At 52.2% G+C, this 26,892-nt stretch overlaps 1 protein-coding gene across 1 annotated transcript in view; it reads left to right on the forward strand.

The window, feature by feature from the left end:
* The first annotated feature begins 929 nt into the window (after positions 1–929).
* GPD2 (glycerol-3-phosphate dehydrogenase 2) overlaps positions 930–26,892 on the forward strand; it is a 55,749-nt gene continuing 29,786 nt past the window's right edge. Inside the window, exons 1-6 of the mRNA XM_079311268.1 lie at positions 930–1,052; positions 11,946–12,053; positions 16,035–16,203; positions 18,782–18,906; positions 20,525–20,622; positions 22,444–22,607. Coding sequence (XP_079167394.1) covers positions 11,952–12,053; positions 16,035–16,203; positions 18,782–18,906; positions 20,525–20,622; positions 22,444–22,607 — 658 coding nt within the window. The 5' untranslated portion in view covers positions 930–1,052; positions 11,946–11,951. The remainder of the gene's footprint in view (positions 1,053–11,945; positions 12,054–16,034; positions 16,204–18,781; positions 18,907–20,524; positions 20,623–22,443; positions 22,608–26,892) is intronic.

The raw sequence follows: 26,892 nt of genomic DNA on the forward strand, positions 1-26,892 counted from the left end.
GCCCCTGGAGATCTTGGCCGCTTTTACGAGCCCAGTGTAAGCAGTGCTCTGGACACGGTGGTTGAATATCCCCGAGTGTGCAGAACTGGAGCAACCCGAGCCCGGCAGTGTCCGGGAGGCTGAAATGACACCGGGCAGCTGCAGAGCACCGTGAGCCGCGCCCGGCGGGAGCCGAGCGGGGCAGCCGGGCATGGGACGGGCATGAACCGGGGGTGAACCGGGGATGGGACGGGGATGGGACGGGGATGGGACGGGGATGAACCGGGGAGGGGACGGGGATGAACCGGGGATGGGACGGGGATGAACCGGGGAGGGGACGGGGATGAACCGGGGATGAACCGGGAAAGAGCCGGGCATGGGACGGGCATGAACCGGGGATGGGACGGGCATGAACCGGGGATGGGACGGGGATCTACCGGGGATGGGACGGGCATGAACCGGGGATGGGACGGGGATCTACCGGGGATGGGACGGGCATGAACCGGGGATGGGACGGGCATGAACCGGGGATGGGACGGGGATGAACCGGGAAAGAGCCGGGGATGAACCGGGGATGGGACGGGGATGAACCGGGGATGAACCGGGGATGGGACGGGGATGAACCGGGGCTCGGGGCTGGGCCGGGGCTGGGCCGGGGCTGGGCCGGAGCTCGGGTTTGAGCCGGGTTTGAGCCGGGGCTCGGGGCTGGGCCGGGGCTGGGCCGGGGCTGAGCCGGGGCTGGGCCGGGCTGAGCCGGGGCTGGGCCGGGGCTGAGCCGGGGCTGGGCCGGGCTGAGCCGGAGCTCGGGTTTGAGCCGGGGCTGAGCCGGGGCTGGGCCGGAGCTCGGGTTTGAGCCGGGGCTCGGGGCTGGGCCGGGCTGAGCCGGGCTGGGCCGCGCCGAACAGGCCGCAGCGCGGGGAGGCGCCGCCGGGAGCGAGGCGGGGCTGCGGGAGCCGGGCTGGCTGCCGGCGGCGGAGGGCGGGAGGCAGGGCGGGCGGGCGGAGAGCCGCCCCCGCTCCGGTGCGGCGAGCAGCCCGCGGAGGGACGCGGGTCGGCGGGTCCCGGCTCCCGCAGTAAGTGTGGGCAGTGGGAGCGGGGCTGGCGGCGGGCGCGGTGCAGGGAGCGGGGCCGGCCTTTCCTTGGAACCTTTCGCTGACCGCACGCAGCCTGCCTGCTCCAGCCTTCCCCCGCCCCGGCTGTCCGTGCCGCTCCGGGCTGGCGCCGCAGCATCCCCGGCTCTGTCCCGCGGGCCGTCGCTCCGTGCGGCTCGGAGCGGCTCGGCTGGGCGGCGTGCGGCCGCCATCCCCCGCGGCGGGCCCGGAGCGCCGCACGGCAGCTGGCCCTGCACGGCAGCGGGCACTGCATGGCTTTATCGCCCCTTCCAGCCCAAACCGCCCTGCCATCTTGCACAGCAGCTTGCGCCATCACTGCTCTTCTTCTCTCTCTTCTATTCAAGCTTTTGGCTGGGGAAAAAAAAGGCCAAAAATAAGGAGAGTGTGGTGGTTTTATGAAGTGCAGAGCCCCTGCGGCTGTGCCGTGCTCCTGTCCCACAGTGGCAGGTCCAGCCCGGTGTCCCCCTGTCCGGGACAGCTCTGTGCCTCCAGGTGTCTAGAGATAATCAATAAGGATGTTGCAGACCTCACTAACTATATATATTTTTTTTTCCTTGGATGGAGCTGATAGAAATAATATCTCCCATTATCAAAAAACCTGAATTCTGGGTAAAAACCAGCTCAGCTGTAGTTACACTGAACTTTGTAAAATGAAAGTGAGTTATTACTTCCGCTGAACGTGCTCATGGGACCATTGCTTGGTGTTCTGAGCTCCTCTGAGTTCTCACCTCTGTTTAGCACTCAGTAAATGTTGGTGAGGCTGATTCTGCAGGGAGAGTTGTCAGTGTGTGTGCAGAGCTTGGGGTTCACCTGCTGCTGGGCAGCTGGGGCTCTCCTCCCTCCTGAGGAGTTGCATTTTCTTCTCTTCCCTGCTCCTTCCCACCCTCTTCTTTTCCTAACTTGAATATTCATGGTTACAGTTCTTCAGGAGTTTTCAGTGATGAGCAGTGACTGATTAGCCAGTAAAGACTTGGTCTGGTAGTTCAGGATCTTTCTGTGATAATATGTAAAGCAAAGTCTGCTATTGCCCGTTCGATAGCAATAACCAGAATATTATTCCTTTTAACATTAGTCAATTAGCAGTTTACTTAGTCTGAAGTTGGATGGAAGTTTTGAGTAGTGTGTATAAAGATTATTCACACCCTTGTATCTAATTTGGAGCATTACTTTGGTCGTGTATATATATATATATATATATATATATATATATATATGGATTTACACTTTGCTTAATTATGTGTGTGCACAGTAATAATACCAACTGTTATTATTGGGCCTGTGTTTGTTATTGTCAGACCTAGTGCATATCATTTTCTCTGGAGTTCCATTCCTACCTGCTGCCTGTCCTGACAGGAGTTTAGGAAGCTGGCAGGACGTGGTTGGTGCAGAGGCTGTTCATGCTGAGCAGTTTTCCACAGGACAGCTCCTACAGGTTCCCTGCTGCTGCCTGCTTTGTCTCCACAAACTCCCTGCAAGCTTCAGCAAATATTTGAAAGAAATGTGCGTTTTCTGCTGTCAGTTTGCAGTTGTGACTTTCACCTTCCACTCGGAGCTGTGGTTTCAAAACAGGGCTTGGCATTTCCAAGTAGCTCAGTTAGGCAATATCTTCCTTGTGCTGCTTGTTTGTGTGCTGGCAAGTGGGGCCTGGGGAGTTATTTTGCTTTTTTTATGGGCTATGCACCCTCCAGAGCTCTGCCAGCCTGGCTGTACAGATTAACTAAGCTGCTGTATGTTATTGGACAAAAAGCTGAGTTTTTCCAGGGATCAGCTGTGTCATGGTGGGTGTGCTCCTGCAGCCCATGGCAGCACAGGGTGCTGCTGATCCCTGTCCCTGCCACCCACCTGGGACCTGCTGGGACACCATGGCCAAGGTGGGGAGTGGGAGTGGGAATGGGAATGGGAATGGGAATGGGAATGGGAATGGGAATGGGGATGGGAATGGAATGGGAATGGAATGGGAATGGGAATGGGAATGGAATGGGAATGGGAATGGGGATGGGAGTGGGGATGGGGATGGGGATGGGAATGGGGATGGGGATGGGAGTGGGGATAGGAACAGGCTAGGCTCTGCTCCAGGGAGCAGGGACAGGAGGAGAGGGAACAGCCCCAGGGGAGGGCAGGGTGTATTTTGGGACAGGGACAGGAATTTCCCCATGGAAAAGGAGCTCAGGGACTGGAGCTGCCCAGAGAGATTTGGATCCCCATCCCTGGAGTGTCCCAGGAATTCCTGGAGCTGGCACCCATAGATCTGGGCTGGGACAAGATGAGGATTGGGCACAGCTTGGACTCCATGATCTTGGAGGGCTTTTCCAACCTTTCTGAGGGTTCTGTGAAATAAAAATTAAAGGGTGGGAAAGGAAAGCTGGAGCAGGTGGGGCAGTTGGGAGGTGAGGCTTGAAGGAAGGAGGGATTCCTGCACTCCCAGTGCTGGGTGGGTGTTTGTGGTGAGGCTGCAGCTCTTGGGGTGAGCAGTACAGAGAGCACAGAGCTGTCTGCAGCAGCTGCTGGGCTCCAGCAATTAGCCCTTGCTAATGGAGATGCAGCCTGCTCCTTCCAAAAAGCTTCACTTTAGGAAACAGCTTTTCTTACGTAATGAACAGAGCGTTTGTAACCAGAGCTCTTCCACAACATCACGGTATTTATTGATTTTGGAAGCATTCCATATCCCTAAATGGCTCTCTGAGCCAGGCTCCCCAGCCAGCCTGAGCCTCTGTCTCCAGGGGTTTCCAGGTGAACTCACCCTGAATCACAACCAGATCCTGTGGATGGAGTCCAAAGTCTTGGACTGGGTTGCTTTTATTTGCTTTGCAAAGCTTCTCAAATGAAGCATTGATTGTGATTTCAGAGTGATTCTGAATGCAGGCCCCTCCTCCAGGATTAGATTTGCATGTGCTATCAGGTTTCAATCTGTATCCCAGGATATATAACTAGGCTATTTCCTTGCCACACCTCAGTATTCACCTGATTTGTAGCTAATTTTTGAGCAGGTTCCTGTTTGTATATGTCCAGTCTTGTAAAAAGCAGAACACCTTGTTTTCTAATCCCTGCTCCTCGAATCTTGGGTGAGGGAGGGAAGGAAAAGCATGGATAAAGTGCCAGCACTGGGATCAAGCTGAACTGGCAGACTGTCTATTCACATATCTGCATTAAAAACGAGAGGAATGAGGAATATCAAAAAAATGGGAGACAGCAATAAATTAAGTGTATCTGACAAGAGCATTTCTTTCTAGTGACAGTAATTGGTTTGCAGTCATTGTATTGTGGGTGTGGCTGATGGCTGATATTAACCCCCACCAACAGTGAAAGCAAGAGTGACTCTTTGAAAAGTTGAAGTTAACCTTGGCAGAAGAACACAGAGGTATGGAAATCATCCTGCAGGCATTAGTCAGACCAGGCTTCCCACTCCTTCCAGCAGGACAGGAGGGAGTTGAAATACTTTCATCTAGAACTTGATGAATATATTGTGATGTTTGTATGCTAGGAGAGCTCAAAACACCTGTTGACATTGGTGTTTCTTTGCATTCCTGTTAGTGCTCAGATAAATTCCTGTGATTCCAGCCATCCCTGTCGGCAGCATTTCCTCATTCCCAGAAACAGCTACTGTCTCTGGCAGGACTATTGCTATTGAAATCCCAAGAGGGGTTTGCACATCGGACTTTTCCCCTCATCATCTGTGAGTGGGAGGGTAATAAAGCAGAAGAGAAAGCAGTGGTTCGGCTGAAATGCAGGGAGGAGCCAAAAAATAGTTTGTTCCTTGTGGGGCAGAGTTTACAGCAGTTGTTCTGTCATCTACAGCAGGGTGGGAGTGTCTTGGTGTCTGAGCACAGGAGGCAGAAGAAGTGGCTGGAAGCAGTAGAGCTGAGTGGGGGAATGAGCATAGGATACCAATTTTCTGCTTTGTTTCTCCTTTATTTTTGTGCCTTGGGTACTGGAGCCCCGAGTGCCCGTGGGAGGCTCCAGGAGAGCTCTGGATGTGTCCCTGCTGTGCTGGACCCTCGGAGCCCTTCCTTGGGGATGGAGCTCCTCACCACAGATCTGCCTGGCAGGGGGAGCAGCTCCAGCTTGGGCTGGTTTAACTTTGATCAGCTCCTCTGCAGGCACTGCAGTTATTCTGGCCTGGCATCCTGTGTGTCACCACGCCCAGCTTCTCAAAGGCACGCAGAGTTTATTAGCTGACCTGGTTAACAGCTGCTCATTGAGCTGTTTGCTGGTTACATCCCCTTTTTCTTTTAGCTGCCCTTCCTGCGCTGACACACCCTGAGACTGCCCTGGCACAGCAGTGCAGCTCTAAAGGCTGGAAGTGCCCCAGTCAGAGCTTAGCCTGGGTTTACCTGACAAGCAGAGGGGTGGGAGCTAGGTTAGAGGGAGCTGAGCATCTCTGCATTGGAGTCTGGGTTGGATTGCAGCTCTTTGAGAGGCAGGACTCGGCCTGGAGGAACATCAGTCTGCCCCTCTCCTCATCCCAAACCTACCTGAGCAGTCTGGGGAGGGAGCAGTCAGACAGTGCATGCACCAGGTGGTCTCTGGCAGCTTCTGCAAACTGCAAGGTTTCTATTTAAGGCGTGCATCGGTGACTCACTGTGCTGGATGTGCTCGTTTGGATGGAATGTGGATTCCATGGTGATGGCCCGGGAGGCACAGGGGTTCTCCCCTCAGCAGGCTGGGTTTCTCCTCCCGATTTCCCGTGTGTGCTGCAGCTCAGGGCACTCACACTGCTGCAGCCCAGCCCTGCATCCACCTGTGCTCCTGCTGCTCCCCTGCAGCTCACACTGCTGCAGCCCAGCCCTGCATCCACCTGTGCTGTGCTCCTGCTGCTCCCCTGCAGCTCACACTGCTGCAGCCCAGCCCTGCATCCATCTGTGCTCCTCCTGCTCCCCTGCAGCTCACACTGCTGCAGCCCAGCCCTGCATCCACCTGTGCTCCTGCTGCTCCCCTGCAGCTCACACTGCTGCAGCCCAGCCCTGCATCCATCTGTGCTGTGCTCCTGCTGCTCCCCTGCAGCTCACACTGCTGCAGCCCAGCCCTGCATCCACCTGTGCTGTGCTCCTGCTGCTCCCCTGCAGCTCACACTGCTGCAGCCCAGCCCTGCATCCACCTGTGCTCCTGCTGCTCCCCTGCAGCTCACACTGCTGCAGCCCAGCCCTGCATCCATCTGTGCTCCTCCTGCTCCCCTGCAGCTCACACTGCTGCAGCCCAGCCCTGCATCCACCTGTGCTGTGCTCCTGCTGCTCCCCTGCAGCTCACAGCTCTGGGCTGAGCTCCTCACCATCCCCTTTTCATTCCTTCCCACAGCAGCTGCTCAGATCCAGCCCTGTGTCTGTGTAATTAGTACCTTAGTAGATAAATGATAATGGTTGGCTTTTTGCTTCTGCCTTCACTCAGAGTCAGGATTGAATGCTCAAGAGACAGATTTTGGTTGTTTGTTAAATCTTGTCTAAAATACAGAGAGTTCTGCAACATTTCCAACTAATAGGTTAAAAGTGAGAAAATGCAGGTGTATCTTGCTAGTTACAAGGTCTTTTAAAGCCCAACTATCCAATTAAAAATTAACATCTATATCATTTATACTTTTGACCCAATAACCAAACACCTGTGACCTGCACTGTGGGATTTGCTATCCAACCAAAAACTACAACCTGAAATCATGAAAAAGGAACAAGAAGGAAGAGACAACATCCAAGAATGTCCATCTTGTCCCATACTTATTGCTATATGTGAAAACCCCAAATTCCAAACCTTTCACCATGTGAAATCACACACTCCTATTCTGACTACACACCCATGATTTTTACTCTATCACTCAATTTTGGAAGCTTCTCCAAGGCCTCAGCTCAAAAGCTGTGTTCTCCAGGGGTCAGTGTCAGAAAGCACAGAAAGCTCAGAGCTCCCAGGATTCAGGGTTCAACAGAGAAATGCTGGTGATTGTGGCAGTTCCCTTTCAGCCACCTGCTGCCCAGGTGGGAGTGGGCTGCAGGACCCCCAGGAACATCCAGCCCATAGTCTGGCAGCTGGCTGGGCTGGCCATTACAGGAGGAAGGAGCAGTGCCAGCCTGGTGAGGCTGTGGGGGCACAGGTTTGTCATGTGCTGTTCAGAAACACCTGCTGGGGACAGGTGTCAAAATCCCTTCTGTAAAAACCAGGCTGGGAGTGGTGCCTTGCAGGGTTTGGGGCTGAAAGCAAAGCAGTGTGAGGAGTTATTGATTGCTGAATGGAGCCCTTGCTGTGACACAGCAGGTGCAGGGTGAGAGACCTGGGGAGGCTCACCTGGGCACCAGCCTGGCTCTGGAAAATCCAGGGTGTGAGTCCTGGTTTGGAGGGCAGGTGTCTGCCAATAAAGGCAGGAATTTGGAATTTCTCTTTGAAATGGAGAATGTAAACCCCCTCCCTCCAAATTATTACAATTCTGAAATGAAGGGGCTCTCAGGCAAAGATATGGGAATAGGAATAACAGATCTTCACTAGGAAAATTAAAATAGCAATGCAGTATTACACAGAACAATCCCAACCCTGCCAGAGTCAGAATCCAAGCTGGCACAGTCAGTCAGTCAGGGTGGTGGCACAGTCCCATTCCATGGTGCTGCATCCTCCTGCAGGGGCAGATGTGGCTCAGCTGGAGCAGTGCTCCTGGAGAAGGTGCAGTTTCCTCTGAAGCTCCAGGGATGATGTGGGAGGGTCTGGTTTTCCTCTGGAATCCACTGGAAAGAAGGTGCCTTGGTGTCCCAAATGTCAGTTTTTCTCTGGGTAGGAAAGGCTTGGCTCCTGCCCTGGCTGGAGCATCTCCCAGTGGGATGATGGAATTTTATCAGCCATGCCCTGGGACTCACTGGCCATGAACAGGAGATATCTCCTGGAGGGAGGATGGGCTGTGGGAAGATAAAGATGATTGCCCAGCTGGTTTAAAGATGCCCATGAGCAGATAATGTGTGCCAGGAGATCAGGGGCACTGCCACACCCAGTTTTTAACAATGTCCCATTAACAGGTGACACCTCCTGGATGAAGGGTGGGTCATGGGAAAGGTAAAGATGATTGCCCAGCTGGTTTAAAGATGCCATTAGCAGAGAATATGGGCCAGGAGATCAGGGGCACTGCCCCAGCTGGGTTAATAGATGGGGCACAATTCACATTTCTGGCCACACAGTGAGATAGCTGGGGAGGCTCAGCTGGACACCAGCCTGGCCCTGGACTGGGACACTCCTCTGGAAGTGAATATTCCACTCCAGGTGAATGTGGCTGAGCTGCTTGTTAAGAAATGCACCAAGGATTTCCTGCTGTGACTGGGGTTTGTATTAACTTTTGGAAACTGAAAGCAGGAACTTGTGCTGATAAATCTTTGGTGTAGTTTCCATTTTGTGTAGACTGCTGCCCCCACCCCTTTGTGTCCTTTCAAGTTTAAAGCCCATTTCTTCTTACCATGAATCCTTTAATAGCAGTTGGAGCTGATGTCCCTCTGCATCTCCACCAGTGCTCAGCTGTTGTGGGAACTGTTCCCTGGGGTTACTGAACTCCTTGGACAGATCACTCCATGCAGTAGCTGCTCCTTGTGACGTGCTGCTGGCTCTGCCCACGCCAGCCAGGGGCTCCTGCTCCTGCCACAGCTTGTTCTGCAGCCTGTCAGGGACCTCAGCCCACCCTCCAGGTGAGGCCACGGGTCCAAAGGTGCCATTTATGGCTTCCATTGAAATCAAGGGTAAGGCTTAGCATGCAGATTTACTGTGTCAGATGGCACTGACAGCACTGAAACCCTCTGAGCTGCTTTTAAAGGTGATTCAGAATATTTGTGTGATGGAAAGATGTCATATTTCTGACTGTAGTGCTTCTCATGCTGGTTGGTGTTATAATTCTCATTAAAATAAAATCCCATTTCTGTCACAAGCTGTGATCTCAGGAAGGGAGGCAGGTTTCAGAAGAGGAGGTGGGCTCTCCCCTGGTGCAGCCTTTGTGGGAACCACATGAACTGCATTCCTTCTGCACAGGTGTATCCTCAGAGCTGGCAGCAGCTGTCTGGGGCAGAGCTGGGGAAATCCCACAGTGTCTGCTCAGGCTGTGGCTCTGTGGCACCAAGGCAGCATTCCCCTCCTTTCCAGAGACCTGTGTGCCATTTCCTGCCTGCAGTGCCCTTTTGGGAGGAACTGGAGATGTGCCATGCACTGGCAGAGCCTGGGGCAGCCTGGCACGGGCTCTGCCCACCTGCAGTGCCCTGAGCCCACCCAGCCTCCTCCAAACCCCAAACTCTTTTACTCACAGCTCACAAATGCAGCCCCTGGGTTCCTGGGATGCAGCTGGGCTGTTCCAGGTGTAAAACCTCCTCCAAACCCCAAACTCTTTTACTCACAGCTCACAAATGCAGCCCCTGGGTTCCTGGGATGCAGCTGGGCTGTTCCAGGTGTAAAACCTCCTCCAAACCCCAAACTCTTTTACTCACAGCTCACAAATGCAGCCCCTGGGTTCCTGGGATGCAGCTGGGCTGTTCCAGGTGTAAAAGCACTGACTGGTTGGAATGTCTGTCTGGCTTTGTGCTAGGCTGGCTTATGCTAAGCCTTATTTTCCTCTCTCTCCTGAATAAGCTTCTCTTAGGGATAGTGAGCAAGATTGATGTGGCAATTTGAGCAGCAGTCTCCTGGGAGAGCTCCTTCCTGGGAGAACTGCCTGTAATGGGCTCTGAGCCTTGAGGAGAGATAATGGAACATGCCCTGGGGCTGGAAATCCTCCTGCAGAGTCCCCTTGGGGTGTTAGAGATGCCACTGTGTGATCAGAGTGGGAAAGCTGTGCCCTGTGGCACAGCTGATGTGCCTTCATCTGCCTGGAGCTGCTGTGTCTGCAGTGGGGCAGGTGCCAGGCTGGGGTAGGTGACAATCCTTGAGCTCTCAGTCTGTATCTGTGCCCTGTGCTCCAGTCCCCTGGGAAGGAATGGTGTAGCTCTGGCAGGTGTGTCCCTGTGCCCAGAATGGAGTCTCAGGAGGGGACAAGAAGCAGGCTGAGTGTTGGTGCTTGCAGGAGCCCTGGTTCTGAGCAGGGATCCAGCCACCTCCCCTCCTGCTGGGCTCATCCAGCATGCCAGGGGCACTCTTGGCTTTCCTGTGAGCCAGCCCCTCTGCAGGCTGTGAGACAGCTCCTTGGAAGATGCTGATTTGTTCCTTTACAGCTGCTGGTGGTGTGTGTTCCAGCACAGGCTCTGCAGGGTTCCAGGCTCTCCTCTGCTGCTGCTGGGGGTGTCAGACTGCTCTGGTTGTGCCACAGCTTCTGTGGGGAGCAGAGCTGCCCCTGCTGCTGCTGGAGCCTGGGCTGTGTGTCCCTGGCACAGCTGGGTGCTGTGGGCACGCTGCTGCCCCTGGGGCAGGAGCCTTGCTGACTGTCTCAGCTCCCCCAGGCAATGCTCCAGCTGCTCTTCCAGTTCTGTGCTCTGCTGGCTTCCACCTCGTGGCACAGCTTGGTGGCTATCCATGCTCTTCCTCTGTTTTCTTTTTGTTTGTGGCCAGACCTGCCCAGTAACTTCCCTCCCAGGAGCTGCCTTTGCTGGGCTTTGTGTGTCACCTTTCCCTGTCACAGCACCAGGGAAGGATGAAATGCTGATCTTTGTTTGCAGCCACAGTTAGAGACAAGTGGAAAATGTGGTACAAGATAGGCAGTCATGGTGGGAGTCTCCAAGAGCCCCTCTTTGGAAAAACTTGTGGGAAGCTGCAAGTCTTGGCCTTGTGTAGATGATGCCCTGCACAGTTTGTGCTCACAGCAGCTCTGCATCAAATGCCTGTGGGGATTTTCCCCAGGCTGAGAGTGCTGCAGGCAAAGTGCTCAGGGAATGAGGTCAAGGTTTGCATTGGCAGGGACTTCAAAGCTCATCTCATTGCATGGCAGGACACCTCCCCCTGTGCCAGCTGCTCCCAGCCCTGTCCAGCCTGGCCCTGGGCACTGCCAGGGATGCTCTGGGCACGGCTGGGAGGAATTCCTTCCTTTGGGGATGTTTCTGAGTGTGGTAATGCACTGGGTGTGCACAGCAGCTCAGAGCAGTGTGTGTGTGTCCCCTGCCTGCCCCTGCCCCTGCCCCTGCCCCAGGGGCTGCTCTGCCCATCCTGCCATGGCCAGGGCTGCTCTGTGCTGTGCCCTGCAGGCTGTGCCCTGCTTTCAGCTTTGCTGCTGCTGGGCACTGTGTGTTGGGATGGATGCTGCCCTAGCTCAGCTCCAGCCCCAGGCCAGGCAGGACAGCCTGGGCTGAGCCTGCTTAACATTCAGCTCAGCCCCTGCAAGTTTGTCATTCAGCACCCGAGCTCTGGGCCTATTAACAACCTGCCTGACCCACATAGGGCTGGTTTGAAAGCCTCTGGAGCTGGGGCTGAAGTGCCACCCTGCCTGTGAGCCTGTCAGAGCTGTCCCTGAGTGTGCTGCTGCTGTGCCACCCCCGGGTAGGGCAGGGGCTGGGGCTGGGGGCAGCAGGGCTGGAGGGGAGCTGGCTCTGATGCTGGCAGCTGGTCAGGAGTGCTGGGTGTTGGGATGAGGTGTGGTGGCCCTGTGGCTGGGGACAGGCTGTTCCTGGTGGCCCTGTGGCTGGGGACAGGCTGTTCCTGCTGTGCCCTGGCTGTGGGGCTGGCAGTACCTGTGTCAGGGTCACTCTGGGTGTGTGTGTCTGCTCTGATCTAAACACTCTTCTGTCCTTTCTCAGCTTTCTCTGCCTTCCCTCTGTCTAGACTTTGTGTAGAAGTTATTAATATTGCAGTGAAAAATCTCTAATTAAGACATTGCTACCCTAAATTTCAACTTGTCACAACATTGTCATTAGTTCCTTCAAATGGTCTGTTCTGTGTGTATCAGATCCTGATATGGTAAAACTGCCAATTAATTTTTATCTTCTTTTCTTCCAGTAAAAAATGGCATTTCAGAAGGCAGTGAAAGGAACTGCTCTCATTGGAGGAGGTGCCATAGCAACAGTTTTTGGCCTCTCTCAATTTTCTCAGTATAGAAACAAACACGTAAGTATTAATTACGATTTTTGATAAAATAGGAAACTTAAAATCTGTCAGAGCATATGTCAGGCTTGTACAAATGGTTTTTAAAAATGACCTTTGGGGGCTTTACTTAGTTGCAGGAGGAGTGGGAAGACCTGATTGAAGCAAAAGCAGTGTCTGGCCAGTGTTTCCAAGCCTAGAAGCTGGAGGTGAAGGCAGCAGTCCCTGTGTCCATCCCAGCTTCACACAGGTGCCAGCTCCTGCTGGGCTCCTGGCACAGCATCTGCAGGGCTGGGCTGCCTGTGCCCTTCAGCTGCCTTCTCAGCATTGCACCATGGCCTTGTTTGGGGTGGGAAATTCCTCCAAGACTCCAAACCCAGCCATTCCCCAACTCTGCCAAGGCCACCGTGCCCTGTGTCCCCAAGTGCCACATGCACAGGGCTCTTCAGATCCCTTTGCTGGCTGTTCCTGTGGGGAGGAGGAGGAGCAGCTGGGGATGGGATGAGTCATTTCTGGGGAGCCAGGCTGGGGAGTGGAGAAGGCAGGATTCTTAAGGCTGCACATACTGCTGCAGAAAATAAAGCCCAGCATGTGAAGTGAGCTCCCCATGGGCTGCCTGCCTTGCTCCAGGCTGGGAGTGCTCTCTGCAGCCTTCAGCCCAGCCTGGCTTCATTACTCTCAAAAATGGCAGCTGTGGCTTTTAGGACTGTGAAATGAGGAGTTGGAAGGGAAAAGTCACCTGGAGAGCTCACTTGTTGCATGTTGTCTGCAGAATTCCAGGATTTGGGGAATTCCCATTGTTCTGAAGGAATGACCACTTCCAGAGGCAGGTTAAACCCAGGGTTTGACAGGGTGTGATCATGGTGTCACAGTGACAGAACCACCTGTGCTTTTATCCCAATTCACTTTCCTGTGCTGACATTTGGGGTCACATTTGTAATTGAATCATTGACCCCCCAGAACAGTGTGGCTGGAAGGAGCCTTGGAGCTGGAGTCATTCCACCCCTGCCCCATCCCTGGAAGTGTCCCTGGGCAGGGCTTGGAGCACCCTGGGGTCATGAAGATGTCCCTGCCCATGGCAGGGTGGCTCCAGGTTTTCCTCTAAGGGGAAAGGCAGTGCTTTGGTTTGGAGTTGGGAGATTCTGCTGTCCTTCCCCAATCCTGCTCTTGCTGGGCTGCCAGTAGGAATTGCTCAGCAAGGTGAATCCTGTAGTGAGATAATATGATAATGCATCAGGGTCTGCTTTGGGGACTTTTAATTACTGTATTTTTTTTTTGTATAAATGAATAAGGATGATAAATTTGACTCTGCAAACCTACCTGGAGATTTACAGTAGCAAATTAACAAGAGCACTGGCTTATGGATTACTAGATCACTTTATAACTTGATGATTAAATTCAAACTGCCAAACTAAATTCCTCTCACTAAGAGCGTAATCAAAACCATTCAGGGAACTCTTGCCTGAGAAATTGTAGATATAAACAGCAATTGCTTATTTCAGTAAACACACTTGTTCACTGCCAAAGTAATCACGTTACTGCAGATGGAATCCCTGTGTGCAGCTTTTCTTCACTCCCCCATTTCATTGACAGCAAGATGCATCATATCTATATCAATTCCTGCTACTAATCACTCTCTCCTATTCCAGGGCTAATCTCCACACTCTGCCTAGAGCAGGGGCTGGGTGCTGGGGCTCTGCTCTGGGCTCTGCTAGGAGCCATTTGTTGTAAAGAATGGCTTTAAAAACAAACCAAAACAGGGAGTCAAACCCACCTGCTGCCAGTTCCTCCAACTCCAAATCTGTCTTTTCTGGTCTTCTGTTCTTTTCCTGAAGTTAAGGAGTCATGTTTGGAAATTCCTCTGGAAATGTCAGGGTAAATTTGGAGGTGGTGGGGGGTTTTCCTTCTCCAGAGCTGGTGGAGTTGGGCACGTGTGGCTGAGCCAAAGCATGTGCAGGACAGGGAGGGTTTAGTGTCCCTGCTTGTCACTGCAGGCTGGGAGTGGCAGGGTGCCCTTTCAACCCAAGCCATTCTGGGGTTCTCTGATATGTTTTTATTGCACTTTGGGGATGTAAAAGTTTTATAGCAGTGCTGGAGCCGAGATGGCCAGTGAGGGAGCAGGGCAAGAGGCAGGAGGATTGGGAATGCACAGAATTCCATGGCCAGAAGGACAGGGGGGAGCAGGATCTCTTTAAAGCACCCAGAATTTGTCCCTGCTGTGGTGATGTGTCAGCAGTTGGCTCATCTCTGCCTGCAGCTCCAGGGGTTTGGGAGGTCTCTGTGTTTGGGGGCTGCTCTGCTCTGATCCCCAGGGCATGAGCAGGGCTTTGCTGCATGCCAGGCTGAGCTGGCACAGCTCCCTGCAGCTCCCACGTGGGCAAAACCCACTGGCCATGCTGGCATTTGATCTGAATCTTAATTTTTCTTTCTTGTCCCCAGTCCCTCTCCACTCTCCTCAGCACCTTTAGGCATAGAATGGTTTGGGTTGGAAGGGACATTAAAGTTCATCCCACTCCTGCCATGGCAGGGACACCTTCCACTGTCCCAGGCTGCTCCAAGGCCCATCCAGCCTGACCTGGGACATTCCAGGGGCAGCCACAGCTGCTCTGGGAATCCCAGCCCAGCCAGGAATCCCCAATATCCCATCCATCCCCCATTCCCTGTGTCTGTCCCTCCATCCCTGTCCCCAGCCCCTCCCCAGCTCTCCTGGGTCCCCTTTAGGGTCTGGCAGGGGCTCTGAGCTCTCCCTGGACCCTTCCCCTCTGCAGAGGAACATTCCCAGCTCCCAGCCCAGCTCCAGAGGGGCTCCAGGGTCAGTCTGGATCCTCAGTGTGCAGCTCAGGGCTGCTGCTGCCCAGGGTGATTTTCCTGAGCTCTTGTGTTCCAGCATCCCCCTGATTGCAGGATGAGCCTGGTCATTAATTATCTTTGCAATATGCACTTCCTTGAGTCGTGGCTGCTCGTTACCAGATTTTATTTTCAGCTCTGTAGCAGAGAGAGGGACACAGAGCTAATGCATTTAAATCATGATACTGCTGAGGAAGGAGCAAATAATTCTGAACAAAAATATTTAGGCTGCATGCACCATATAATCTGAACTGAGGCTTTTTGTGCTTGGCTGGAAAGGAGTTTCTGTGGTTTGTCACTTGAATTTTTATTAGTCTGCTCTTTCCTGTCTGGGAGATCTGGACAGAAGCTATTCTGCATAGTTAAGTCTGCCATTTGGCCTGGAGACTGGGCTTAAATTAGGTCTTAAATTAGGGTTAAACAGGTTTTTCTGGTGTTCCAAGTGGTTATAATTTTCAGGAAAGTCTGGAAATGTTTAGAATTCAGCTGAAGTTGATGTTCACAGCAGAGAGCCTTCAGAGACTGCTCAGACCTTTCAGCCACAGTCCCTGGCAGTGGCTGAGCATCAGCCCTTCTCTCCCCAGGCACAGCACTGGCTGCAGGAATATCAGCCCAAAGACATTCCCAGGGCCGTGGCAGGAAAATGGGAACTTGTCTGGAAACTGCCACATTGTTAAACTTTGTCCCTTTAAAGTCCTATTTTACTGTAAGACATAAACTGCATTGCTGGGAAGTTTCTCAGAAAGGAGGTGAAATTAGAGTTGCCGTGTTTGGCAGTCACATCACTCATCAAACCTGAGCTTGGGTTAATGAACACACTGAGCTCTGCCTCCTGTGCTGGGGTGAATGTTTTGGTAGAGACTGGAAAGCCCAACCGTGTGCCTGTTGATTAAAATGCTTCCTTTGCAATGTTTATTAAAATAATAACAGCATCCTGCAACGTGTGAGTGTTCCTAGGGGTAATGAATGCAGGTGTAACACTTGAGCACAGTGTTCCACTGGGGTGCAGCCCATGGTTTTAGTGCTGTTTGCAGCTCAGTGCTTGATGGGATGTGATTGTTCAATGTTGGAAATGGCTGGGATAGCTGATTTTACCTTTCTGTGTTTGGGGTGTGTGTGCACGAGGCAGGGGCTGACAGGCTGTGCTCACCTCTGCAGGGTGCCCTGGTGCAGGTGCAGGCTGCAGAAGGTGCTCCAGTGAGGAAGGAGCATCTCCCCAGCAGGGAGCAGCAGCTGCAGGCCCTGCAGAGCAGCGGGGAGTTCGACGTGCTGGTCATTGGAGGGGGAGCCACGGGCTGTGGCTGTGCCCTGGATGCAGCCACCAGAGGTAAGGCTCACCTGGGCTCACCTGGGATCACCTGGGATCACCTGGGATCAGCTGGGCTCACCTGGGATCAGCTGGGATCAATGCACCTCACCTGGGCTCACTTGGGGATCACCTGGGGTTCAGCTGGGCTCACTTGGGGTTCAGCTGGGCTCAGCTGGGCTCACCTGGGGCTCAGCTGGGCTCACCTGGGATCACCTGGGATCAGCTGAGATCACCTGGGATCACCTGGGCTCACCTGGGATCACCTGGGATCACCTGGGATCACCTGGGCTCACCTGGGGTTCAGCTGGGCTCACCTGGGGTTCAGCTGGGCTCAGCTGGGCTCACCTGGGGCTCAGCTGGGCTCACCTGGGATCACCTGGGATCAGCTGAGATCACCTGGGATCACCTGGGATCACCTGGGATCACCTGGGCTCACCTGGGGTTCAGCTGGGCTCACCTGGGGTTCAACTGGGCTCACCTGGGCTCACTGCACCTCACCAGGGATCACCTGGGCTTGACCTGGGATCACTGCAGCTCACCTGGGGCTCACCTGGGCTCACCTGGGCTCACTGCACCTCACCAGGGATCACCTGGGCTTGACCTGGGGCTCATCTGGGGCTCACCTGGGCTTCAGCTGGGCTCACCTGGGCTCACCTGGGCTTGACCTGGGATCAATGCACCTCACCTGGGCTCACCTGGGCTTCACCTGGTGCTCACCTGGGCTCACCTGCAGTCTCTCCTGGAGCACCTGGCTGGTGACAAACTCCTCAGCCTGCCTTCTCCAAGGTGCTGGGAGGTGGAGGGTTGGATTTCCTGCTTAGGAATCCTCTGTTCTCACAAGGCAGAGGGACCCTGAGGAAGGTCACACCATAAATCCATGCTCTGGAACTGGGTTAATTGCAGCACCTAATTAGTGGCTTATCTTCATTTTCTTCTGCCTCCACTCAGAGTCAGGATTAAAAACAGAAAGGAGACAAATTTCTCATGGTCAGGCTTGGTTGTTTATTAAATCTTATTTAAAGTAGAGAGTTCTACCAGCTAAAAGTGAACAAAATGGAGCTGAATGCAGCTGTTACAAGGTCTTTTAAAGCTAAAGAGTCCAACAGAGAACCAGCACTTACATTATTGATACTTTTGACCCAATAACCAAACTCCTGTGACCACAGTGCCTGAAATCATGGAGAATGAAGAAGACAGAAAAAGAGGCAGTGCCCAACAATGTCCCATACCCATATTCTAAACCCCCAAATTCCAAACCCTTCACCATGTGAAATCACACACTTGTGTTTAACTACACACCCGTGGTTTTTACTCCATCACTCAAATTTGGAAGCTTCTCCAAGGCTCAAGTCCAAAGCAGTGCCCTCCTGGGGTCAGTGTCAGACAGCACAGAAAAGTCAAATCTCCCAGGTCTGTGGGATTTAACAGTGCTCCTGTTGCCTCTTTGGGAACTGGCCAGAGCAGAGCCCTGAAGTTGTCAGGTTTTAACCTGGGCATTGCCTCAGAAACAGGCAAAACCTGCCCCAGGGGTGCCTTTGGGGCTGAGCTGGGAACCCTCATCCAGGTGTGGGCACAGGAATGGATCAAGCATAGGGGCTGACATGGGCAGGTGAGTCCAAATTCCAGCCTGGCTGGATTTAATAACAGGACAGAGATCTCTGCCCTCCTGCCTCTGCTGGGCTTTGGCAGCACATGCAGTTGGAAAGCAGACAGAAGTGATTACAGCTGATCTCTGTTTATCCTTTCTGTGGATATCCTGCTTATATCAGCAGGGTTCTGAGGTGTGAAATAGTCACAGGCACTTGGTTAATGAGTTGTGTCTCCTTGCTGTTCATTCATGGAACTTGCTCTTTTATCCTGTTTGCTTGGCTTAACAGCAAATTTTGCTTTTTGTATGTTTGATAAATCTGCACCAAATTATTTCTGATTGTGTCCATTAATCTTCAGTCACATCAGAGCAAAATGAATCTCTGATCTTTGTAAGTTACCAGCAATAATTAGGTGTTTTTTTGAGGACATGGAAGTTTTGGGAGAGCAGCAGCAGGTGTTGCAGTGTCTGTGGTGGGTCAGAGGGACACAGGGCTGAGCAGGGAGGGACTGAGTGACCCTGGAGGGCTCCCAGCCCCAGGGCTGCAGTGACACTTTGCTCTGTGTCACAGCTCCAGCTGTGCCCCACTCTCTGTGGGTCCCCCCTGGCTTGGGGCACCTCTGAAGCCAAGTCCAGGTAAGAGCTGTGTCCCTGCCTGGGATTGCAGAGTCTGAAGCTCTTCACCCCCAGTTCAGAGTGAGCATGGAGCCCTCTGTCCTGCCCTGCTCCCAGCTCCCATTTCCTTTGGGAAATGTGCTCTAATGCTTTTCCATTGTGAAATATCCAGCTTTAATGTGCTGCTGTTTAAGTTCTGCTTTGACTTTTCCCTCAGGAAGAAGGCTAAAATTTTTCATTACAATATAGACAGTGCACTACACTTTGAATACAAATTTATCCATGTACAGAGTAATTTTTCTTGTGATTGTCTCTACCCTAGAGAAGTGTCTTTAATGAATTACATACAAATTGTGTAATTTAAGAAGTTAATTTGGTTTTCTGGTAACACAGGACTAAAAACAGCCCTTCTAGAAAGAGATGATTTCTCATCAGGGACCAGCAGCAGGAGCACTAAATTGATCCATGGTGGAGTGAGGTACCTCCAGAAGGCCATCATGAAACTGGATTTTGAGCAGGTAATTTTTTGTGCTGGTTGTTTCAGCAGGAATTGCTGGTAGACACTTCACTGTCCCAGGCAGAGCTGAGTCTCCTCTGGAGCTTTTCAGTGCTGGGTTCCAGAGCCACTCTGAGTGGGAAACTCCTCCTCTGGGGGGGTTTTGGGGAGCTTTGGTGGGCTGTGGCATTGACCTTACAGGCTGACCTCAGAATAAAATAGAATAAAATAATATAAAATAAAATATAAAATTAAATTAAATTAAAATTAAATAAAGTAAAATAAAAAATAAAGTAGAATAAAATAATATAATAAAATAATATAATAATAAAATTAATATAATAATATTAATATAATAAAATAAGGCAGGTAATACCATGAATTGAGGGGAATGAGCAGCTGTCCTGTTCTGGAATGGGGAAAGAAAAGATGGTAAATGAATGATTTAATTTGGAATTGGGGAGAAATATTGTAAATGAACGACTTATTTTGGAATAAGGGAAAAAAAGATGGTAAATGAGTGATTTATTTTGGCACGGGGAAAGAAAATATGGTAAATGAGTGATGGTGTATAAATGGTTTTGTGCATTCCTGTGTGGGTGGAAGGCTGATATTCCTGTTTTGGGGAATGGAACCCCTGACAGTGTGTGTCAGTGGCTGCAGTGCTGCAGGAATGGGGATTTTTCAGGGGGAGCACCCAAACCCTGCAGCAATCCAGCTGGAGAACCTTCTCTGCCAGAGAACAGCTCTTGCTGGTGCACATGGGTGGGTTTGGGGAGAGCCCTGCTGCATTTGCAGAGTGGGTGTGCTGGGCAGTGGGAGCTGCCAGAGTGAGTGTGGGATGAGCCCCAGCCTGCTGTGGGCTTTGTGTGCTGAGGAGAAATCACACAGCTGTGCTGCCAGGATCAAACTGCTCAGACTTTACTGGGCATCCCTTCCATGAATTTTGGGTTTTCAGCAGATCACAGGGTGCTTTTGAAAGGCCAGTAACAATGGTGGGAGGTGTTGGTGCTTGGATAAAGTTTATTTCAAATTACTGAGTGTTTCCCCTGGTGCTGAGGGTGGGGACTCTGGCAGTGCCCATGGCTGGTGTCTGGCTGTGTTTGGCTGTTCAGGATGGTGAGGGAGGGCTGGAGGAGGGTGACACTGTCTGTGACACTGTGGCAGTGCCCATGGCTGGTGTCTGGCTGTGTTTTGCAGTACAGGATGGTGAAGGAGGGCTGGAGGAGGGTGACACTGTCTGTGACACTGTGGCAGTGCCCATGGCTGGTGTTTGGCTGTGTTTGGCTGTTCAGGATGGTGAAGGAGGGCTGGAGGAGGGTGACACTGTGGCAGTGCCCATGGCTGGTGTCTGGCTGTGTTTTGCAGTACAGGATGGTGAAGGAGGCTCTGGAGGAGGGTGACACTGTCTGTGACACTGTGGCAGTGCCCATGGCTGATGTCTGGCTGTGTTTTGCAGTACAGGATGGTGAGGGAGGGCTGGAGGAGGGTGACACTGTCTGTGACACTGTGGCAGTGCCCATGGCTGGTGTCTGGCTGTGTTTTGCAGTACAGGATGGTGAAGGAGGCTCTGGAGGAGGGTGACACTGTCTGTGACACTGTGGCAGTGCCCATGGCTGATGTCTGGCTGTGTTTTGCAGTACAGGATGGTGAAGGAGGCTCTGGAGGAGCGAGCACACCTGCTGAAGAGTGCACCCCACCTCTCAGCCCCACTGCCCATCATGCTGCCCATCTACAAGTAAGCTCTGCTGTTCCTTCTCTCCTTTCCCTTGGCTTCTCTCAAGCAAACCCTGCCTGGGGGAGGTTCTTACAGCTGTCCCAGGGCTGGGCTGGGCTGCAGAAACACAAAATCTCTTGTGCCCCAGGCAGCAGTGGCTGCTTTGGGGGGTGCAGCTCCTCAGGGCCCTTCCAGCAGGGACAGCAGGAGAGAGTTCTCATTGCCAGGGTGTATTTGCTGTTCTTCAGTGCCCCCCTGCCCTCAGCACACCCTGCCAGTGCTCCCAGCAAGGTGCCATTCAATCCATGTGAGCACAGGGCAGGTGGGTATGGACAGAACACTTCCTCCACCTCTGAGAAAGGCATTCAGTGCTTTGGGTTGGGTTTTCAGTCTCCAAGAGCAATTACTCACTGGGACAGGCTGCTTACAGCAGGGAGGTTTTGCTGAAGGAGCTTAATTTTGTTAAGACCATTGTTGTTTTTATTAGTCCTGTCTTAGTGTAAGTGGCTTGTTAAGAGCTGGAGCTCGTGTAGGTCAGTGGTTTCCTGCATTTGTTGTGGAGCTGTTTGTGCAGGAGGTCTCACTGTGCCTTGGGGGAACCTCTCAGCTTGCACACACAGCTCCAGTGTCTCACTGGGGCACCACTGCCTGATTTTAGAGCAAATGAATCCTTGAATGTGTTCAACTCACTGCTGGGAGTAGCCCAGCTGAAAACAGTGGCACACAGCTCCAAGGTCTGGAGTTTTTACACTGCCTTGTTACCATGAGCTCATCATGCTGTGCAGTGTCCTGGTTTGAGGGACAGGTGTCTGCCAATAAAGGCAGGAACTTCTCTTTGAGATGGAGAATGTAAACCCCCTCCCTCCAAATTATTATTATCATTTTGAAATGAAGGGGCTCTCAGGCAAAGATATGGGAATTAGGAATAACAGTTCTGTGCTAGGAAAATTAAAATAGCAATGCAGTATTGCACAGAACAATCCCAGCCCTGCCAGAGTCAGAATCCAAGCTGGCACAGTCAGTCAGTCAGGGTGGTGGCACAGTCCCATTCCATGGTGCTGCATCCTCCTGCAGGGGCAGATGTGGCTCAGCTGGAGCAGTGCTCCTGGAGAAGGTGCAGTTTCCTCTGAAGCTCCAGGGATGATGTGGGAGGGTCTGGTTTTCCTCTGGGATCCAGTGGGAAAGGTGCTCTGGTGTTCCAAATCTCAGTTTTTCTCTGGGTAGGAAAGGCTTGGCTCCTGCCCTGGCTGGAGCATCTCCCAGTGGGATGATGGAATTTTATCAGCCATGCACTGGGACTCAGTGGCCATGAACAGGAGATATCTCCTGGAGGGAGGATGGGCTGTGGGAAGATAAAGATGATTGCCCAGCTGGTTTAAAGATGCCCATGAGCAGATAATGTGTGCCAGGAGATCAGGGGCACTGCCACACCCAGTTTTTAACAATGGCCCATTAACAGGAGATATCTCCCACAGGGATAAGAATCGCTGCCACACCCAGTTTTTAACAATGGCCCATTAACAGGTGGTAGCTCCTGGATGAAGGGTGGGTCATGGGAAAGATAAAGATGATTGCCCAGCTGGTTTAAAGATCCCATTAGCAGATAATGTGTGCCAGGAGATCAGGGGCACTGCCCCACCCAGGTCAGCAGATGGGACACATTGAATGAATTCACATTTCTGCCACATCCTGTGCTGTACCCCAGGCCAGCAGGGTAGAGCAGCTGTAGAACATTCTGTGTTGCTCCCCATGCCCTCTATTCCAATACCCACATGCACACACACCCCCGAACACCCCATTTGGTTTATTTTTTTGCTGACTTTTGCTCTCTCCTCCCCTCAGGTGGTGGCAGCTGCCCTACTACTGGGTTGGCATCAAGCTGTACGACCTGGTGGCAGGCAGCCAGTGCCTGAGGAGCAGCTACGTGCTGAGCAAGGCCCGAGCCCTGGAGCTGTTCCCCATGCTGCGCAGGGACCGCCTGGTGGGAGCCATTGTCTACTACGACGGTGGGTGCCCTGCCTGCCTGGCCCTGCCTGCTGCTGCTCTCTGCTTCAGGGATGGGCACCTGCTGGGCCTTGTGAGCTTGGCTGTTGGGAAGGCACATCAGGCTGGGAAGGTGGAGACACAAAGGGTTAAAGTCCGTGCGAAAGGTTTTGGGTAGGTTCTGAATAGAAGTAAAGTCCCAGTTAGAAGCTGCTCCTGTCTGGGTCCCTGTTGCTGCAGTGTCTTTTTCTGAGCAAGGATGTTGGCAGTGAGGAGAGAGAAGAAAGAGACAGCAACAGCCAGCATCTCTCTGATCCAAAAATTTTATACACAAATTACCCAACAATTTTTTTGCACAAACCATTTCTTCTTAACCTATTAGAATTCTAGTTCCTGAGCACACCAGGTCACATATAAACTACACGTGGTCTGTCTTGTTCTATCTAAAATGTAAGCAGTATTCTTACTATAATTTTATTGTGTCTCAAACCATGTTCTTGGAGCTTCCATGGAAACTTGTTTTCAGCACTGGTGTCTAGGATTGTGGTTTTTCAGCTTTCACTAGAACTTGCTGATCTCTCACTGAGGAACTCAGGCCTGTGTTTTTCTGACTCTGGCAGGGGTGAAGCAGTTATTGGGTGTTACAAAGTTGTTTGTTGTGAAGGCACATCAGGCTGGAAAGGTGGAGAGACAAAGGGTTAAAGTCCGTGCTAAAGGTTTTGGGTAGGTTCTGAATAGAAGTAAAGTCCCAGTTAGAAGCAGAAGCTGCTCCCTGTTGCTGCAGTGTCTTTTTCTGAGCAAGGATGGTGGCAGTGAGGAGAGAGAAGAAAGAGACAGCAACAGCCAGCATCTCTCTGATCCAAAAATTTTATACACAAATTACCCAGCAATTTTTTTGCACAAACCATTTCTTCTTAACCTATTAGAATTCTAGTTCCTGAGCACACCAGGTCACATATAAACTACACGTGTGGTCTATCTTGTTCTATCTAAAATGTAAGCAATAGTCTTACTATAGTTTTATTGTGTCTCAAACCATGTTCTTGGAGCCTCCATGGAAACTTGTTTTCTATCTAGGATTTTGGTTTTTCAGCTTTCACTAGAACTTGCTGATCTCTCACTGAGGAACTCATGTCTCTGTTTGTCTGACTCTGGCAGGGGTAAAAACAAGTGTGAGCCTGGAGATGGTGCACTGGGTCTCTGCAGCTTGAAGCATTCAGCTTGTCTCTCAGTGGTTAACTTGGGAGTTAAGTGGTGTTTTTATGACAGCAGCTTGCTGGGTGTGGGAGAAAATGCAATGGTGTTTCTTGGGGGTGTAGAGTGTTCTGGGGGAGATGTGGTTCCTGGCCTGGCAGCAGAAGGGCCTTCACACAAGGTGGATTATAAAGAGAATTCTTTTCCATTTGTAGAGCTGCATTTAGGACAATTCATCAGCTCATCAAAGGGTTCTGGGCAGAGAGGGACTCTGCAAACACACTGGACCCCAATGGTTTATGAGGCTTCTGGATAAAGCTTGTGCTGGTAATTGCAGGTGTCTCAGAGAGCCCACAGAGTGGAAAAACAATTAAAAATTCTTATATTATATGTGGGAATATGTATATGAAGATTCTTGTCTGGGAGGAAGGTTGGGTTCAAAGGATGGACTTGGTGTTTCCTTGATTTTACCACTGAAGGAAGCTGCATTTTTTCTTATTTTTAAGGTCTGGGGGATATAAGAGCAAAATCTGCAAATTTAGCAAAATTTGTTGTGGGGTTATATAGTGGTGTTTGTACCCAGGACCAGGACCTGCCATAGAGAGCACACAGAGAAGGATTTCAGATTTCTTTTTTCTGCATGCTGAGCTATTCCTTAGCTTGTTTTAAGGGATCCCAGGAGCCTGCCAGAAGAACCAAGTGCTTCTCTTAACTGTAATTACACTTCTCATAAGAGCACTATAGCTTGAAATCCATTTATAATCTAGTGAAGTTTTTTCTGATTAAATAAATAATTTGGCTGTATCATGCCTATTTACTACTCCAGCATTGCAAAGATACACCTTTCAGGATAGCCTGAGGGTTGGTCTTCATGTCTCTTAGATGAATAATTATTTTAAACAGTGCTGTGAATGTAAAGACTGAGCATCAGATGCCATGTGGGCTTTGATGGCAAACACAGGCAGGGCAGGGCTCTGAGTGACTGAGAGATGTCTCTGGAGGTTTTGGTGCCATCCCAGCAGAGGAAAACAATCCCACACTCAATATTGGAGAGGAACAGTAAAATAGAAAAAAAAAAATCTTCCTTGCTTTCTTTATAAGGCACAGCTCAGTAATGCTCAGTTTTAGGCAGAATTTAAAGAAATGCTGTTTAGAATGAAGCTCCAAGCTCCACCAAACCTGAGTTTCCCTGAGGAATGAAATGGGTTTGAGGGAGTGAGGGTGAGATCTGGGAGCTGGCAGTGCAGATCTGGGTGTTGTGGGGCTGCAGCTAATGCAGAATAAACAGAATCCTGCTGCAGAGTCAGTTCAGGTGAGAGCTGCCTGCTCCCAGCTCCTGCTGGGGGTGGGGAACAGGGGCAGGGGGCTCAGGGGGGCTCAGGGGGCTCAGGGGGCTGCTCCCAGCTCCTGCTGGGGGTGGGGAACAGGGGCGGGGGCTCAGGGAGCTCAGGGGGGCTCAGGGGGGCTCAGGGGGCTCAGGGGGGCTCAGGGGGCTGCTCCCAGCTCCTGCTGGGGGTGGGGAACAGGGGCAGGGGGCTCAGGGGGGCTCAGGGGGGCTCAGGGGGCTCAGGGGGGCTCCGGGGGGCTCAGGGGGCTGCTCCCAGCTCCTGCTGGGGGTGGGGAACAGGGGCAGGGGGCTCAGGGGGGCTCAGGGGGCTCAGGGGGCTGCTCCCAGCTCCTGCTGGGGGTGGGGAACAGGGGCAGGGGGCTCAGGGGGGCTCCGGGGGGCTCAGGGGGCTGCTCCCAGCTCCTGCTGGGGGTGGGGTCCCTGGGGCAGGGGGCTCAGGGGGCTCCGGGGGGCTCAGGGGGGCTCAGGAGGGCTCAGGGGGACTCAGGGGGCTGCTCCCAGCTCCTGCTGTGTCCTCATCAGTTAACCTGGTCTCTGCATGGGAGATGGGCTGGCACTCCCAGCTCCTGCAGCTCCTGGGAATTGCTGCCCTGCAGTTTCAGTGATGGGCTGCCACTCCCTAATCCCAGGATCACGAGGGGAAGGGAATGGAGCTGGGAGCACAGGAGGGGCTGGTGGAACTAAACTTGTTCTGCTCCTCTCAGGAGGATTAGTCATAAAATAGAGCATGGAATAATGGCAAAGCAAAATACAAGCCTTGAAGAAGGTGATATCTTCCTGTTCTCTGTCCATCCCTCCTCTCTGCCCTAAAGAATGAATCAACAAATTGCCCTCTCAAGGCTGCAGTTTGTTAACTGCAGCTCAATGCAGTTTTATCCTTCCCTCTCTTTATCTCCCTGTAAGTGCCCCCAGCACTGAGGGGAGGAGGTGAAGGCACTGCATGTCCCAGTGAGTTTTTTGAGCCCTGCAGCCCTGCCCAGGGCTGTCCCCAGGCTGGCCCTGTCCCCTGTGCTCTCTGTGGGGCTGGTGCCACCCCCAGCCATCCATAATTCATGGGGACTCCCTGTTCCCAGCCCGGGCTCCTCTTCATCCCACCCTCCAATTGTTTATGCAGGCACAGAAAAGGCTGAATTGTAGATGTTGGAAGCACCAGCAAGAGCAAATCAGAGCTTGTCCAGGGGCTATTCCTGCTCTGCCTGAGCAGGGGAAGCCAGAGCATATGTTGGATGTTAGCTGGGGTGTACACAGCCTGTCCTATTTATTCAGGCTTTGCTTTGAAGCCACAACTTACAAGTTTGTTTCTTAGGGGGACATGTCAGACTGCATTTAGCATTCCTTGCTATTAGGATACTCCTGAATAGCAAAAAGGCAACATTTTGGGGGGAGCAGGCAGCTGCTATCTGAGCAGGGATCTGTCAGATCCACTTAGGGAGAGCTGCAGAGGAGCAGGGAGGGGCTGGGCTGGGCTCAGCATCGGGGCAGGATGGATGCAAAGCACTTCAAATGCAGAATTCATCTCCATTTCAATGGCTGGAGTTGATTATATGAAGACTGGAAAGCCACTGGAGCAGGGGCCCAGCTGGCCAGAGTGTGTCAGTGGAAGGTGTGCAGCCATTCCAAGTGGCACACTTCTCTTTAGGATACATTATTTTTCTGTCTCTAGGTGCTTGCAGGCTGGTTTTGAACAGATTTTGCCTTGCAACATGAGCCCTTAGGTGTGTAAGGAAAATTTGTGTTCTGGAATCAATCCTGAATTTAGGATTCTA

The sequence above is a fragment of the Erithacus rubecula genome (genome assembly GCF_903797595.1).
Source record: "Erithacus rubecula genome assembly, chromosome: 8".
Classification (NCBI taxonomy): domain Eukaryota; kingdom Metazoa; phylum Chordata; class Aves; order Passeriformes; family Muscicapidae; genus Erithacus; species Erithacus rubecula.